At 52.7% G+C, this 17,569-nt stretch overlaps 3 protein-coding genes across 3 annotated transcripts; 2 read left to right on the plus strand and 1 right to left on the minus strand.

Annotated features, from left to right (window-relative positions):
- Positions 1-7,465: 7,465 nt before the first annotated feature.
- Positions 7,466-8,326, plus strand: N0V96_001120 (uncharacterized protein; the record flags this gene model as incomplete). The annotated part of the gene is made up of 2 exons (XM_053195217.1): positions 7,466-7,759; positions 7,844-8,326. The coding sequence occupies 2 exons, from the start codon at positions 7,466-7,468 to the stop codon at positions 8,324-8,326; spliced, it is 777 nt and encodes a 258-aa protein (XP_053047187.1).
- Positions 8,327-8,983: 657 nt separating this feature from the next.
- Positions 8,984-9,859, minus strand: N0V96_001121 (uncharacterized protein; the record flags this gene model as incomplete). Its single annotated transcript, XM_065756132.1, has 1 exon — positions 8,984-9,859. One exon carries the CDS (start codon positions 9,857-9,859, stop codon positions 8,984-8,986), a length of 876 nt encoding a protein of 291 aa, XP_065615372.1.
- Positions 9,860-13,211: 3,352 nt separating this feature from the next.
- NUD1_1 (Protein nud1) lies at positions 13,212-17,332 on the plus strand (the record flags this gene model as incomplete). Its single annotated transcript, XM_065756133.1, has 2 exons — positions 13,212-13,219; positions 13,255-17,332. 2 exons carry the CDS (start codon positions 13,212-13,214, stop codon positions 17,330-17,332), a joined length of 4,086 nt encoding a protein of 1,361 aa, XP_065615373.1.
- Positions 17,333-17,569: the final 237 nt, after the last annotated feature.

Below are 17,569 nucleotides of genomic sequence, written 5' to 3' on the forward strand. Positions count from 1 at the left end.
GGGGCAAACACACCATGACAATCGCGTTCAGAGCAGCGCAAATGCAGGTAGCCTCCCGGCCAAATTGTGAGCGACAATACTTTCAGATGCGCTACAAGGCAGCCTCTTATCCTAAGCTACCACGCTACTCACCAGACATCGTCCTTATCGAAAGCGGGAGGTCCCAATGGCGAGAGCATGTTGGGGTTTGGGGTTTGGGGTTCGCACCTTTTTTTTTGCTGATAACAGCGGGGGCCAAAGTTTCTAGCAGAAAGACGGCGCGACGCCTCGGAGCGGAGGAGTGGACGTAACCAGCAGGGATGTCCAGGGCCCTGGCGCCCCTGATAGGGAGGCCAAGACGGGCAGTCTGTACCTACGTAGTGTGATCACAGATGAGGTACATCCAATTAAGTGACTCATCAGACGGTAGACAAAGTACCGAGGATAAGGACGCAACCTCTCAAAATGACATTCATGTACACTTTCCCAGCAAATACACGTGAAAAGTACTTCTGCTACTCCCACGTGTGGAAAGTAGTGGCACCTGGGGGAGGAAACATTTACGACGAGAAGGAACCACTCTCAACTTTCCACTTTCCTGTTCCCAAAGTTGCAAATGGAAGCTCTCTGTACATCTGATAAGGCAGTCACATAGTGTAAGGTACCTATCCCGTAAGGTACTTGCCTTGAATCGGGTCAGCTCAAGCATCGACGCAATCCCTTGGGATCAGCTCCCGTCGGCGCGGCAGCGGATGTCAACCCAATTTCTGACATCAACACCACCTTGCATCAACCCTCATTCATCCTCGCTTCCCAGACATTACACCACATGTCCAGGTCGATAACGAATTGGTCGTGTCACTCTGGCCTTCATGGACAGCTTAGCCAAAGAATGCGATTCTCTTATCTATGCCCCACGTTACTGACACAGCCAGCATGCTGGCAAACAACCTTAGTACCCAAAGCACCAACTATGCCACACTTTATCGTCTCTAGTTCGCAGCGCATCGCATCGCATCACAACAAGAATAACACCGTTGCTTCTTCAAAGTACGGGTACCCAACCTGTCAGCTGGCTTTGCGCATGCCGCTAAGTCAATCGAAACATGGCCATCCCCCCGTCGCTCTCGTTCCCATGGCTGCGGGCGCCCCTGCGCGACCCTAGTCGCTTCCAGTATCAACCCAGTAGCCCTTCGTCTAAACCCCGCTTGTACGGTGTGACGCCGTCCACGGGACTGCTAACTTGGCTCCCGGAGCCCTCCCAGTGGCTCGTCTTGGACACCTCCAGCTACTCCGAACGGATACACTACGAACACAAACCTCAGAACTCACAAGCGCCAGGGGCATTACTAGCCAGCCCGGAATCGTTCCTAGGTTTTTACGTCGTCCCTGGCTCAATCCAATCCTGCTTACCCAAAGTCAAGACTTCCAAACACCACATACCACTTGAGCGCATAGAGTCTACGGAGTACAGAGAGCTTGGGTCTAGGCCTAGACGCCAAACGGTTGGAGAAGCCCTAGCTAGCATCAGCCAGCAGCAGGTATCCCTCTTCTCATGGGCCACAAAAGAAGGAGGGGCCGAACCTTCGTCCCTTCAGCCATTGGGATCATTAACCGGCTGACCTCCGTCTGCCTGCATCTTGCCTGTAGACTACCCTGCCGCCTCTGAACAACAGCCTTGCCCAACGTTTTGAAGAGCCTTTGTCCTAGGTCTTGGTCACGGGAACCACTATTACCCAAGGATAATTGACGACCTGTACCACAAACGACTGGACTGCCGCCATGATGTAAGCAGTGTCACTGCGTACATGTATTTGGACGCGACAGTATCTCGGGTCCGTTCCCCGGCTTAGCAACATCTCAGACCGCAATGTACACCGCGCCATGCCGGCATAGCTGGGTTTCGTCGAATTCTACCTTCTCCCTTTCACCGACACGACAAATTTGCTCGGCCGCTGATCCCGAAACTTCCAGAGAGCACGTTGTCGCTTCCCTCGATTCTACAGGCTCGTCTCGAGTGCCACAGTTCTCGGTGTCTCGCCTACCGGAATTTGATGTATCAGATGAGTGCTTGGTCGCTTGGTTGCGCAAAACGACGGCGGCACAATTGAGAGAGAGAGTATTGGCATGCCACGCAGATGGCGGAATATTCGGTCTTTGGCGTACGCGGACTATCAGTTCCATCCAAGCAGGAGCAGATGCCAGAAGCAGAGCCGAACCAGAACTACCTAGCGTCTATCAGCACCCTTGATAATTCTTTTTGCCGGACCCCCTGATGTTTCCCCAGGATGCCACACATCGCCGGTGCGGGCCAACCCTTGGACCACTGGCTAGCGTCCCCGTCCCAGGGCTGCTTGCTGGTCTTCTCGCTTGTTTTGTCCGGTGTCCGGGTTGCTGACCGGGCCTGAACATGGTTCCATCCGTCATCCGCCAAGAGCAAATGAATGGAAGCCTTGTTCCAGTAGGTGTGGTTACACTGCGGCACGTCTTGAAGAGCATGCCCTGCTGGCATTGAAAAGAACACTCCGCCCATTTCTCCGACTAGACAGACGGACGACCAACTCATCGGCGCGTCTCTACATCGTTAGCCAACCAGGTGTCATTGAGATAGTGGACAGTTGGATCCGCTTTCGCAGCACGACTATCGCAGGTGTTCCACAGCATCATCGCATTAGTCACTCAAGTACACTAACTACCATGACACCAAACACCCATCACCAAGTGCGAGGTACAAACCATGTTGAAAATGAGGCCGCAATCGGTTCCATCGGACCGTTGGCAATCTCTCTAAGAGTACGGAGTAGCGTCGACCCTGTGTATTTACAAGGTTCATAGACCCGGCCCTGGCCACCCGCCTCGATTTCAACATCATTCCTCCTTGTTTCGTCGGTCTGCGGAATAGTTTCCCCGCCAAAGGCAGTCGAGACGGGACGGAGCGTTTATCTGCGGTCTAAGCCAAACGCATGTCGGTTTTCTGACACGTCTCAAAATGCCCTTTGCAGATGCCAATGTTTTTCTTGGTTCTAAACAGCTCGAGGGGCTCCATTCCCCATCCCCGGAAGTCTGGAAGAACAAGCTTGCGCCAAGCCCAATCCGCAACTTATCTGCCAGAACTCCAACGGACCCTTCGCTGCCAATCATCCGACAACGTGCTCTCCAGACCGCCTCGCAACGGCCCAACCAAGACATCAACCCAAGTAACCCAACATATCGCCCACTCCTATACTCCGTACTTACTTTCGCTCTCATCCTCAATCGACAGCCACCCAAGGTTGTTCAAGTCTATGCATCAAACTCTCCTGCCTTGGCTATGAGCAAGAACTGGCCACGCCGTGCGTGCGCTTTACACAACATATCTAATAGGAAAAGCACGGGAGACCCGCGCGGCCCTTTGATATGATCGACCGGGCACAGAGTACGCTGCTGCATGATAGACGCGCCAAAGATGGTACTCTGTTCAGACGGATCTGTTTGGTCTGACCTCATGGCAATCGATTTGTGTTTCCCACAATCATACAATATTGCGTGCTTCTGGCGTCTTGGTGGTGCACTTCGTCGCCGAGGACTATGGGGCGTGATACTAACGGTTCGGCTTGACTTGCCCCAAGACAAAAGTTGGGCCCTTTTCTTCATCCGTACCTACACAAGCCAAATTCTGGGCTTGCGTTGTTGTTACTGGGCATTTACAGTCCTGACATGGGTTGGCCCGCTTGAAGTCAAGCCTCGAGGCTACCTAAGTCTTGAATCCTATCAACCCACCCACGTGAGGAAAGCATAGCCTGTGAGAGACAACACTCTCATCTTATTGCTCTTTTCCCCTGAGGCTCTGCCGGAAACCATGTCTCCTTCCCCCGGATTGCCAGCGAGGCGCAGCCGGCTTGCTTCATCATTGCCACCGGTAAGGATAGGCACCTAAGGCCCTGAAATGTTCCTGCCGATCTCTCTGAAACCCCAATTCAGGGGCATCGCTCATCTCTTACACTATCCATACACCATGTAATGCCCCCAACGGTTTGTGACAAGACCTATGTACTCCGGATGGAAGGCTTGGGATTGAACATGGCTCTGGCAATAGTATAGATGATCCTCCCTCGTGGGGCTTCATGTCTCAATGATACGGGCCACATGGGGCCCGGTAACCGAAGAACACACACGCCCCCCGAACCCTCTGACTTGGTCCGGACATGGGATGATGGTGTTTCTTTTTGGGAGAGTCCGGGTGCGGACGCACTGGGGCTGGCATTGACCTTTCAGGCCACCTTTCCTTGAACTTTTTGTCTTTTGCTTTTTTATTTTCTTGTCCAAAGAGAGGTCGGGGATCCGCCATGTGGCCTGTCACTCGGAAGCTCACATCCTGCTTGGGTCGGGTCAAGCCTTACGAGCTAGCCCGGCAAATTGGAGCACTGCGAGTGTTGAGATCCTTGAACCTTGGAGACGGTGAGTCGGTGAGCCCGAGGAGGGCTATAGCTACTCCCAATAGATGGTCACGGCTGAGTTTTCCGGGACTCTGGGGAAGAGAAAACCGGAAAGAGACACCGAGGGCGGAGATATATGATAGGGAGTAATTGGATGTGTTGTCTCAATGACAAGCTGCCTCTCTATGGACAGAGGCTCTTTGTTACATGTCTTCCACGTGTGTGTCCAAGGCTCTTTCTGATGAGAAATCAGGATTTATCCAGTCGGATGGCCACCTGCGCTACACGTTTAGATAAACCCTTGCTTGCGATGATTGTCTGTTCTAGAACTTGTGGGCCGTGGATCAAAGCTCATCTTGTTGGGCGTAAAGATGAATAGCCATGGGAATGAGCTCGTTTGTTTGGCTGTTGTTGTTGTTGCTGCTGGGAAGTTACTGCCCCCCGTTCTCCTCCGTGTTCTATGATGACTCGTTTGATATGCGCATATCAAGTGGCCAGTAGGAGATGGTAGGGCCGTGTCGTGGGATTTGGGGCAGTAGCTGCAGCGTTTACTCATTTCTTCGTGAAGTCCAAGTTTATTTCTCAGTTTCGAGAAAAGTCAATTCCTCGGGAACACACTGTTTGTCTTGTCCTCCCGCTCTTAGAATCATTTTGTTCAAGTCTCGACCACGGTGGCAGAGACCCTTGAGCAGGCGAGAAGAGAGTTGTGTTGTCTGGAGGATATTGAAAGCAGGCTACGACTGATGGTAGTAAGACGTATTTCGATTACATAGATTATTCACGAATGGAAAAGTAATTTGACATACATAGTCGTAAGCCGTCCTCATCACCTTGGACCTCCAATGCAAGTTTGAATTCAAGTTTCTCGTAGAGAAATGTCAAAGCCTGTCCTTCTGTCTTCAAGTGTCATCCAAAAGGGTATCAGAATCATAACATGTTGATAGGACTACGCTCTTTCCAAGTCGCGTTATGCAAGTAAAGGCTTTCGCTTCAATGGCGAATAATCGTTATCAGGCAGGCGAGATGAGTAGACTGGTGGTGAAATCATTGAGACCTCGTTATCTTGACGCGCGTCTGGTTACATTTGACGAGATTCGCCGGCTGGGCACCTCATTCGAGGTTTGCCCTCGCTCAGTGATAATCATGAAGCCCCAGAAGCTTGCGATCTCTGACCAAAGAGGTGGTGTGTCGACTGAGTTTCCTGCATGTCAAGGCTCTCTCCAACCGCAGGCAAATTTGCTGTCGTCAAGCCCTCAGCATCTCACCTAGACGAGGAAGAAATTGATTTGTATCTCGAAAATCCGGGCATGAGGACAACAGTCAAAGATTGGTAGTGTAAAATCTTGGGTGAGGTGTTATGCCTCTGACGCGTCGCCTTACCAGAGATCACAACCACAGCTGAGGCTTTTCACCTCATTGTGGAGTGTGAAATGTCACTCACGAAGTAGCGTGAGGTCCAGAAGCCGATGACGAGTATTATGAGAGGTTTTCGTTCGCATAACATAACCTGAGCGGAAAACTGTCGTTGATGGAGTTCTTTTGAGACAGTAAACTTGTGGTTGAGACAATCTCGGTGCTGTGGGACGCCACGTTCGAAGCAGCGCACTATTACTAGGAGGCGGTACTGAGTAGGTCGGAAGCACGGGGTTTCTCGATACTGGTATCGGTACAATAGCTTAAAGTACTTGACATAACTACATCTGGATGAAAACTTGTTAGACTGGAAGTTATTAGGGGCGTTGAGTATGCTTAAGGCTATACCATCTTTCAAAAATCCTGGGAGTGAGAGAAAAGTCTGCCCCCAGGCTGTGGCTTGTTGTTGGCTAGAAGTTGAGCTTGACTCAACCTCTGTTAGTTATTGGAAAGAGTGGTCGTTGTGTTGTCTGCAGTGGGGGTTTAACAACTTCGTTCACTGAAATTGGCTTTTCGGACAGGCTGTGACCTGAGCTGAGAACATGCTTAGAGATGATTTTGGTGGCTAACAATGGACTGTGAACTTGATCGTTGAGTTGGTGGGTATCAAGGTCTGTTTCGACTATACGAAAAGCCAATAGACGGAGCAGGAAGGGGGAACACATCTCTTACTAATATAACCATTCTCAACCCCTATAAGGTTTTAGCCTGTGATGCTTGATAAGGCGAAACCTTGGGTAAACGCGCAGGTATTATCAAAGCTCTAAAATTGATGTCGTAAATGGGTAACGCTTCCGCCGTGCGCTGGATTCTTCCAGAGTTACCACTGTAAATGGAAAACGTGACAGCCGTCTGCTCAAAGATCGATGATACCAATCATGTAAACCATATCGGACTAAAGGATAACGCGTTTAGAGCTCGCAGCTAGCTGGCACCAAACGGCAAATGTGTCGAAACCATGGGCAGTAACTTTCCGGTCGTGCCATTTAGTCTTCCCAGCTTTAGCCGCGCCGCGTATGGATACGAGATGAGGTAAAGGACAGTCGCTGCATTTTGCAGCGTCAAGTTGGTAAACTCATTTTTGGGGGGCCGAAACTCCTATGAAGGGTGCCGACGCGATGTGCCGCATGTGGCACACGGCGTCAACCGCACCCGTCCATACGGATTTAAGGTTCATCTCTTCTCGTCCCGACGGTGAGGCTCCGAGATAAAGCCTCCCGAAGGTTCATGTCAAACCGCTAGTCATAGCCCCCCCCCAAGGCCCAGATCCTCCTGGACCTGTTCGCTCCTGAGAACCCCGCCCCCTTTGTTCCGACATTCTCTAGAGTCTCGATGCGAAAGGTAGAAGAACTCTCCTTAGCCAAGGGGACACGGCGACCTATCCAAAGACTGATACACGGGAGCGGCTAGGAGATTGAAGCAAACGGCCCGCCGGTCCGTTGACAGCAATAGCCGAGTTTCTTCAGCCGTCGACAAACTTGAAGACTCATGTACGGCTCCAACGCCAAACACTCCCTGGGAATAGATGTCAATATCAACTCAAACGCAGACGAGTCATAGGGTTTCTTGAGAGCTATTAACAACAACTACACATGAGGCTCCGAGAGACACTCCAATTTCGGCCTCATTGGCTAGCCAAAGTTCATCGCTAACCGGGTATGGGTTCCTTGGGCACTCTCAACGTGTTTGACAGCTCCTTGAAGTCGCAGTCCAACCTGCCATATTTCGAGCTGAGCTGGTCGCCGTTGAGCACCGTTGGAGCGCTCAATGTCATTCTCGGATTCCTCGTCATTGGTATCACATCCTTCTCCAAGGTCGCTATCGTTCCCATCATCTCATCCGCCGCCGGGGCTATCGCGAACGGGCTGTGCTATTACGCCTACTACGACGAGACGTACTACCCCCTCGAAAGAAAAGCAGTCGTCGCGGCTTTTGGAGACTTTTTCTGGATGGTAAGAAAGGGATGCCGAGAGAGAAAATCCCGACTAAGGTTGTTGGGACACTCAAATGCCGATGACTTACACGAGTAACAACAGGTCCAAGAAGCCGGCCTCCCCTTCTACAGCTACATCATCCTCCGCAACATCCTCCGCGACACACGCCGCAAAATCTTCACCACAGTCTTTTGGCTAGCCCTCTTCGCCATCCTCGCTGTCCGCGTCCTCATCATCGTCTTCCGCGTCGAGCACATCCTCCGCGCCGACGGCAGCCTGCAGAGCCTCATCAACGGCCTGCACATTGGCTACTTCTGCCCGCTCGCCATGACCGAGTGCGTGAGCGCCTACTTCCTCCTCGGCGCGTTCGCGGAGGCGCGGGCGGCGTCGGCGCAGGCGGGTCTCCGGATCGGATTCGTGCGATATCTGGTGCGGAGCACCGAGGTGCGTCTCGCGACGCTGGCGGTGACGGGGGTCATGAGGACCGTCACGCATTCTTTGAATATATCGCAGAGTAATCCTGTCACGAGCTACGCGGATCGGGTTGCGTATACGCTGGAGTGCTTCTTCCCAGTCATCATGTAGTGAGTTCGCCCCCCCTCTCTCTCCTTCTGAAGCGCTCGACGGTAGCTCTTGAGCAATTGAGTACTGATTGCCTGAACAGTGTTGATTTGCTTGCATCGAGACTACAGTACTCAGTGCAGACGCGTGGACTTTCTTTTGCAAGCGATCAAGCTCTCCGTTGCTTGGACTCAAGGGGGAAGATGGAGGACTAGTAGCGGCAAAGTACTTCACGTCTACAAATTTAAGACAGAAACCTCTGCGTTGGGATTCTAGGAGGTGTTCCGATGAAAGCCCGGGAGCACTCTGAGAGGCATTTTGAAACGTACCCGACTTTGACCGCATGGCGTATCTTGCAAACAGCCAAGTGATCGTTCACAGCAGAAGTTGCATGAGGATCATATTACTGACTTCATAACATTTGACAAAGGTCAGGTCTTTGCTGCAGGTGGAACCGCTAACTATAGTAAATGGACTGAGTAGCAACTACCTATTCGTCGCAGAGTAAGTAAAGCAAAGCAGTTGCTCCACCCATGAATTGGTATTTTGTCATGACCCCAAACACCTCGCTAGTATAATAATTCGCATAATGACGCCGCCTGCGCGGCTACTCCTTGCTTGCATCCGAACACATTAATAGTATGATGCATCGTCTACGGCATCTCCTTTGATCAGAGATTCTCAATCCCAAACTCCTGCGTCCATCATCCCGTCGAAAGTGAAGCCCCCTGTGAAGCTTTTGCTTACAGGCTGGCCTATTCGCTGCTGCTGTTGTTTATCATTCTGCTTCTGCTCTTCTTCCTTGGCTCTCGCGAGATCAGCTTCGACATCGACCATTTCGATAAACTCGTTAAGGTTACGAAGGATGTCGTCAACATCATCCACGGCGGACTCCTGCGTCTCGGCATAGTCTTGCACCAGTGGGGCATCGTCGACATGCACGATGGTCATCGGGACTGGAGGAGCTCGGAAAGAGTCAGCCGAGACAAAAGCCTCTGCCATAGCCATCGGGCCTGGGCTTTGCAACACTTGCTGAGATGCTGAAGGCAAGAGATGGTGATGAAGCCTTTTTCGAAGGGAAACAGCTTGGAAGTGTTTTTTATACTGATCGTCTTCGCCGGTTGGTAAATCAGCTACCGCGGTTTCTGGCGGCGGCGAAGCAGCTCTTTGCGTTGTAGGCGTGTGAGGATTCTGGCTCTCTAAAGATTCTTCGCCTTCGACTTCGTTGGGCAGTAAAGCCCATCTGACCCTCTTGGCAGACTTTGGTGCGCTTTCCCATGGATTGTTGGTTGTAGCGGCGATGAGGTTCTGCGTACTAGGCAGGTGACCGCCACTGAGGCGAGCCTTGTTGAGACGCCGACGTGGTTTTTCGGGCGATGAGGACAGAAAGTTCGCAAAGGACTTGATAGAGAAGATAGGCTCAGGCGAAACTGACTCTGACGTGTCGGCAGCATTGGGCTGTTCAGTAGTGACAGACGGACCTTTAGGAGTGATCGCAGCGGTGGGAGCAAGCGGAGAAGGCGAAGCTGGTTCGGCAACATTGAAGAGCTTTGACATGAGAGCTTCTTGAGCAGCTTGACGCATTTTAGTCGGGCTCGCAGTCCAAGGACTCTGGCAGCTTGGGTCAATGGTATTAAATGCATCACCGTCCCTCGGCTGTTGTTGCGGCTGCGGCTGAGGAAGGACTGGCACGTCCATATTCCACGGGCTCTGTTGTGAAGCTGGTAAGGCGGGACTGTTGTGAAGATTGGCCGCGTCCACCAATCTATCAACAATGCATGCTGAATGTCGCTCAACTGTTCGATCAGAAGTTCCACCCACAGATACAACAGTTTCCACAACTGACGCAGCCAATGGTGAAGCATTGGGGCTTTCAACAGTGGATATGTTGGAATTAGTCAGTTGTTGGTGGTTCTGATCAGTGTTGCTACATGGACGAGGAGTACGCGGAATGATGAATTGGCTCAGCTTCGACCAGGGACTTTGAGGAAAGAAATTCGGTAGTATGCCTGCGAACGAGCTAGAGGTTTGGCTTGCTGGTTCCTTTGGTGAAGTGGCCCGGATTTCTGGCGTCGGCGGTTGCGGCACTGCGCTGGCTCTTTCGGGTGGCAAATTCACTTCTTGCTCTTGTGATGCAGCAGTTGCCACGATCGTCGGCTCTTGGCTTGATGTCAAATCCGCGATTTCTGCTGTTGCGACCGTCTCAACTGGCAGATGCTGATCAAGGTTCTCGGCCATTTCTGGGACTTCGGCGTCTGTCGTTTTTGTGGGACACACGTCGCTTTCCATCGCGTCGAGGGCTATGCTACTGCTCAGGGGCTCGGATATAAACTCGCCGCTCTCCCCTCCTTGCGCTGTAACTTTCCCTGGGGAATGTTGATCTCCATCTTCCTCGCTGGATCCTGGGGAAGTAGCTTTAGTGTCGTCTGCCATGCAAGTGTCACCCTCCAAATCTTGGACATCGCCTTGGGAGTCGCTCTCGCTCGAAGAAGTGGAAGCGGCGGAAGAACCTTGGCCGAAGGAGATTCTCTTCAAGGGACTTGAGTTCAAGGTATTGATGGCATGGTTCCTTGGCCTTGCACGGAACAAGAAGCTTTCGTCCTGCTGCGTCTCGAATTCACTCCATTCCTCTTCCTTGACTACAGTGACAACACTGCTGGGAGGAGCACCGTCTCCAGTCTTGACCACTGCCTTCCTATTGGACTGGGGAGTCTGGATCGGGGTGCTCAGCGGCGCTGATATCTCTTCTTGTGCAGTACTGCCGTATTTGTTGGATATTTGTGAGGTTTGTTGCTGGTGTGAGCGACTGGCACTTGAGTTCAAGGCCTTGCGCGGGGTTTGTGGGTTTATTTGAGAGCTCTCCAAGCTTGCAGTCTCATCATCCTCCATGGCGGTGTCCCCTTGCTTCTGTATAATATTTTGGCTAAAACGTGCGCCATCACGCTGGGTAGCAGCCGGGTCCTCACGGAGACTATTTGTATCCCCTGCTTTTCGTCGTTTGGTGTCTTGCCGCTTAAGCCATTCTGACCCTGTTGACCGTCGCTTACGTTGTGTCTGTGATTGAGGCTGCGAAGGAGAGGCTTCTACTGACCAAGCAAACTCTTGTGTATCGCTCACAGATTCCGCAGTATTTCGCCATGCTTCAACTCGTTCTAGTTCGTCTGTTTCCATGAAAGGGTGCGAGCTCAAGTTGGGTTGATCCAGGCTTCGCGGGCTCGGTAGATGGCAAGACGCTGCATCCTCAACGTCCACCTCTTCTACGACGCTTTCTTCGACTTCCGTGGTTGTTTTGATGACAGCAGCCGTTGGCGGTGGCGGGGTGGCAGCCAAAGTTGGTTCCCGTCTTGACTGCCATGGATTCACCCAACCTTTTGCGTCTGGTCCTTCGAAAGGGCCTCTGAGAACTGTAGAGAGTAGCCTTGGCGTGTGTCCTTGCAGAAATCGGTTCGCAGCCTCCTCATATCGGCGTCTCCTCTTTTTTGAGGCTCTCAAGATCTTCGTTGTCAAAGCTGGCGCACAAGATATCGGATTTGTCGTGCGGAGCCTCGCAGTACATCGGTTCGTCGTCCAGTCGGCGGACTCTCCAGCCATCCTTCATATCCATCATGGTAGTTTGAAAGGACTTTTGTCATAAAAAGTCATGAACCTTAGGGACGGAACGGGGACGAAGGGGGGAGAAGTCGGAAGCGCTACGGTCGCATTGGCGCCGGGCGGTGGTCCGGATTGCGGTCGTCGGTCGTTGAAAGGCGAAAGTCCCCAGATCCAGCGCACTGCACAAACATGACCAGACAAAGAGGTCCCATATTGGGCGGGTCGGTGACCGTGCACGTTCACCAGACGACGCGACCCAGCACGAACAATCGCGTCTAGGGCGGCTCTGCACGTGATATCGTGTTTAATTGATTTGATCTTCGCGGTTACGGTGGCTGACGTTGCTGTGGCGCAGATGTTCAGCACAGATCCCACTTGGAGTTAGTGTAGATATCAGATAGATGCAACAAAAGGACACAATCCCCACGACTCGATAGAGCGATTAGCGCCATCGGACGATCGGGGAATTTTGGGTCACGGTCATGGCCCGGCCTGGTTCCATTCAAAGGTTGGTCTGTGGCGGTTGACACAGCAACCCGCGGCCTGCCAATCAAGCATAACATTGAATTAGTTATGTTTATTCGGGGAAATTCAACACTGAGGGTGGGCTTTTGAGATTGACATAACGCCGGCCCCAAACGCGATCGCTCGACCGCGTTCCCCACGGAACAATACCAACACCTCTTTTTTCCCACATCACGACCAAACGTCACCGCAAATAGCGGACGCAGCAGAGGCGATTTCGCCAGCAGTCTTTTCGCCATTTTCTTCGGCTCGCCATACTGCATTTTATTCATTTGCATTTTCTCCCGCGCGACTTCTGCATTGCAATTGCCCGCGTAAACAGACTTCAATCGCATCCAAGCCACCAATCTTAGCACCCCGCAAACCGCGACAACAACTCACGACGACGATCTGCCACCCCCCTCGATGGACTGCTTATAGTCTCAGAAGTCCCTCAACCCTGATCGCATACGCCAACCCACCATGGCTCATGCTTGGCTCGACTCCCTCTCTGAGGATTGGCCCTCGCAAGCTGGATCCGAGACTTCTCCCGCCCAGCTGCCGCCTCTGAAGCCGACAGATAACAACAACACACCAAGCGGAAAAGGATCCGGTAGTCGCATACCTCTCCCCGTCAGTAGGATACGACCTTCGAGTGCTGGCAACAGCGACAAGAGTACCGGTGTCCTGAGCGAACGAAGCACCAATGACATTAATCTTCCATTGTCCCAAAGGGGCCCCTCGAAGCTTTCCCGCGAGATCAAACCCAACGACCAATCACGTCAAGCGAGTCGCGCATTCTCAGCCTCAACAAATGGCTCTGTTATTCATAATACTGTACATCATAAATCCATCAGGTCTTCTCCACTGCGAGGAGCCGGCGACACTCCGGAATGGAAGCGCAGGCTAGTGTACGGCGACGTCGCATATGGCGAACAACGGGATCTCTTCTGTTCTGCAGCCACAGGTCTCGAAAACATGTTCAAGCCGCCGTCTCCTCCCCAAGATAGCTCGATCGCCGATCAAAGCGTGCGACAAAATACAACAATGCCCTCTAGCCCGCCCTTTTTCCACCGCCAGCACGAGGATCACGAAGATGACGAGGACGAATCAGATGGCAGGAGCCATATGGACCCAAGCCCGAGCCCGAGCCCTAGGCCACGCGCGCCACACATTACCTACAAGATGACCGACGACTCTCCCGATCACAGCAATCAAAGCCAACTCAGTCCGCAGCAAGACAACACTTTTGCACAGGAGTCAAGTCTGGCGGCTTCTGTTTCAGGACTTGCACCACCGAACGATGCTTCTCGGAAGACCAGCGGACAGAGTGTCATCCGAAATGAGGATTTCAGTCCAATCGTCCTAACGCTGATGCGCCAGAAGCAGGATGAAGCAAAACAGACTTCCGCCCCCACCGAACTCCCCGTCGACCAACTCCAGAATCGCCTCGAGAAACTGCGCATTGATCAGATGCTTTTGGACTCACAGGGTGAGCTAAATTTTGATATGGATGGCAGTGGAGAAGAGGGGGACAGCGACAGAGCAGAGACGACCGAGGACTATGCGCGAAAGGGAGGCTTCCTCAACACTCGGCGCGGTGGACGGTCTGGTGATGGATCCTTCAGATACAGAGGTCTCAGTCCTGGCATGGGCGTTGACACGTCTGAGATGCTTCCTGAAGAGTCTCTACAAGCTAGTACACCCAAGCAGTTCCCAAGTGTAAGAACGTACTCCCCCGGCTACACTTCGATTCGGTTCGGGTCTCAGAGCCCACCACCACCGCGCGTGCCAAATCCGAGTCCGGAGAAACCCGGCACGTCGGGAACGAATAGCACGAGTCCTTTGAAGTTGTTCGGCCCGTACGATACATTCACAAACCAGACGCTGCTCCGTCGCATCAGTCAATTCGAGGATCAAACATCTGGATCATCACGGCAGTCTGTCAGCGGTGAATTCGCCCCAGCTGCTAGAAACCGAAGACCGCACACTGCACCTGGCGACTACCTGTCGGTGCCAAAGCAAGAAACAGCCACGAGCTCCCGATCTGTGAGTCAGTTTGGCGCGGGCGACCTTGAAGGTTACCAGTTCAATCAAGACTTGTCTATCCGGCTTGAGGAGGAGTCCCAATTCTTCGAGGACGACGAGGGATCTGAACATGAAGCGGAAGATGAAGAGCCTGTCCTTCGATTCGAGCATGTCGCGGGCTCGCCGGTGCCAGATGAAGCGTCGATGTTTGTTCCCAGGAAACGAGCAAAGTCTGGCACTACGACTGCCTCGTCTTCCAAGCACACACCATCAGCCAGCGAAGGAAGTGTTCAAAGAGGTAACGTCCAGTTCGCGGGAGCCGAGGCATTCATGCTAGGTACACCCCAAAGACGTGATGCATCAGAAGGGAAGCGACCACGTACCTCGCCATCGAAGGACCCGACGCCGAAGCGGAGGAGGACCTTGCACAAGTCAGATATTGCGTATGGAAGGGAAGAGCGGTATGCACTTCTAGACACCGTTCAGGAAACCCATGCTTTGATGCAGAGCATGATGGGCAAGAAGCGCAAAGACGCTCGCCCAGGAAGTTTGCAACAAAGAGCACATCCCAGCGTGCTGGCCACGCGCCATATCCTACGGCCACGAACTCCGACCCCAAGCTCAAGGTCTTCCCTGCAAGCTGGCGAGTTTCCATTCCAGGATAACTTGCTCGAGGACTATGCCGAAGACGAAGATGAAGAGCGGCCCGTACGACGCACCCCTCACCGTGGATCCCAGTTCACATCTAGTGGCAATGACCGCAGTGCAACACTCGACACAGACCGTAAGCCATCTATCAGAACTCAAGACTTCTTGGATGAGGCTGGCAAGATCATGGCTATGATTCGAAATGGCGTGAAGGCCCCTAGCGGCCTGACCAGTGTGGAAGAATCTGATGCGGAATACGGCGAGCCCAGTCCTGCTTTTGACGACTCATATGAGTCGACCAGGGAACCGTTGTCCCGACCCCCGAGTCGCGAAGGAAAACCAGTGCAAAGGGCACCGCAACGCCAGGAGAATCCAGAGATTCTTGACTACCTTAAGAAGTACCAGGAGCTGAGCGACATGGGAGACGTCATTACATCTTCGCTTAGATCTATGGATCAAGCACAAGATGCCATCCGCGCTGCGCAGGAGGTTGAGCGACAGATCGAAGAGAGCAGCCGCTCTAGAAATAATGTTGATGACCTCCAGTATCTTGGAGGAGACGAGACCATCAGCGATCCCCCCAACATCCGTATCTCCGCAAACCCGAACAGACAGCGAGATGGCTCTACCGAGTATGACGATTTCGGTACTCACTCGTCAGGGGCATCTACCAACCGTACCATGCACACTGGCTCCTCTCGAGGCTCCGAGTCAAGGAAAACGATTGCGCCGCAGAGTGTGTCGCATCTGATACCTGATCAGGTTGGAAGCATGTATCTTGATCGCCAGCAGAACATTTGGATCAAACGGAGGGGCGAGAGCATCCGGCCTAAGAGCTCGCATGTTGTCATCCCGTCTGAGGATAGTGAAGACGATCCTTTTGCTAGCATTCCCGACTTATCCGTTGACATTACGAAAGAGATGCTACACTTGAGGTTGGTGACAGCACAAAAGGAGGCTGAAGAGCGGGAAGCCAACATGACACAAACACCAAAGGGCTCCATGGACACTCCTCGGAGCTCATCCGGCCGAGGCTTTGTGACGCTGTCGCCCGATGCGGCACTGCCCCGGGATATCGCGCTACAGGCAAGGACTGAGTTCCACAAGCTTGAAAGCAAGGCAGGAGACGGAGACGTTGAGCATGAAATCCAGCTCGACGAGGATCGCATCATTGATTCCTCTCCGTCCCGGAGACGAATGACGATATCATTTTCTTCGCCCATTGCCTCTATCATACAGGATGTTGCCGCTGAGGATATCGATAGCCTCGAGGATGATGAGGGCAGTTTCGTGGACGCGGACTCGATGATTGAGGAGTCCAAGCGAGGCAAATACCAAAGCTTGACGAAGACTGCAAGGCGCACTTTGCTGCAACCACGCCCACGCACCGCCCCGGCTCGTGGTCCATCACGACAATTTTCACTTCGCGGCCAGTCTTTTGTTCCTCGGCCCGTCTCCCGAATTGACGAGAGGGAAGAAGACAGTATAATTGGCGACAATGCTGACGAGCGTCAAGTCAGTATCCTGGGCGAGAACAGTGCTTTGAGCTACGTCTCCCCCAAGAACCAGGAGAAGAGTCTGAGCTTCATCATCAAGACTCCTGGCAAGACAAGAATGGGCGGTCTCTATCCGGACGCAAGCGCCATCATCAGCCACAATGTTGGCAACTTGTCCCTGAGTCCCATGTCAGAGTTCACACTGAACCACCACGAAAAGTCGTTCGGCTTTGAAGTCAGCTACATTGTGGAGGACCAGCGTCTTGTCACTGGCGACGGCTCTAAGAAAGTTTTGTCTTTGACGGTTCGTGAGCTCGTTGATCGCCTGACGGAGATTGAGCCATTTGAGCCATACTGGGAGGATTTCACGGAACTTGACATGAGCGAGAAACGATTGTCGAGCCTCCATATGCTGGACGAGTTCTGTGGCCGTTTGGTGAGCTTGGACGCGTCCAACAACAGCATTGGTCATCTTGACGGAGTGCCGACTTCGATCCGACAACTCAAGATGACGCACAACATGTTGACTGAGCTGACGTCCTGGGACCATCTCGCCAACTTGCAATACGTCGACATATCTAATAACGACCTGTCCAGTCTGTCGGCGTTAAAGAACCTCGTTCATCTCCGGAGCCTGCGGGCCGACAACAACAAGCTCACCTCTTTGGATGGCTTGAACCAGCATGATGGACTTCTTCGCTACGGGCACGCAACAATCAGATCGAGGTGGCCGATTTCGATGGCACTAGGCTGCTCCGATTGACCGAGCTTGATTTGACTGGCAACAAAGTTTCGGAGCTTCGTGAACTCGGACAGCTCTCTTCTCTGCAGACGCTCAAGCTCTCAAAGAACTGCCTTGAAGCCTTCACTGCGGAAAATGCCCAGGGCCTAGACGGGTTGCGGTACCTTGACCTCAGCGATAACGATATCCTGAGAGCTTGATATCAGTCGCTTGCCAGGTGTGCGCCTGCTCCATGCCGACAGGAACCGCATCAGCAAG

This window comes from Colletotrichum fioriniae (assembly GCF_027942845.1).
Source record: "Colletotrichum fioriniae strain IMI 355084 chromosome Unknown scaffold_1, whole genome shotgun sequence".
Classification (NCBI taxonomy): Eukaryota; Fungi; Ascomycota; class Sordariomycetes; order Glomerellales; family Glomerellaceae; genus Colletotrichum; species Colletotrichum fioriniae.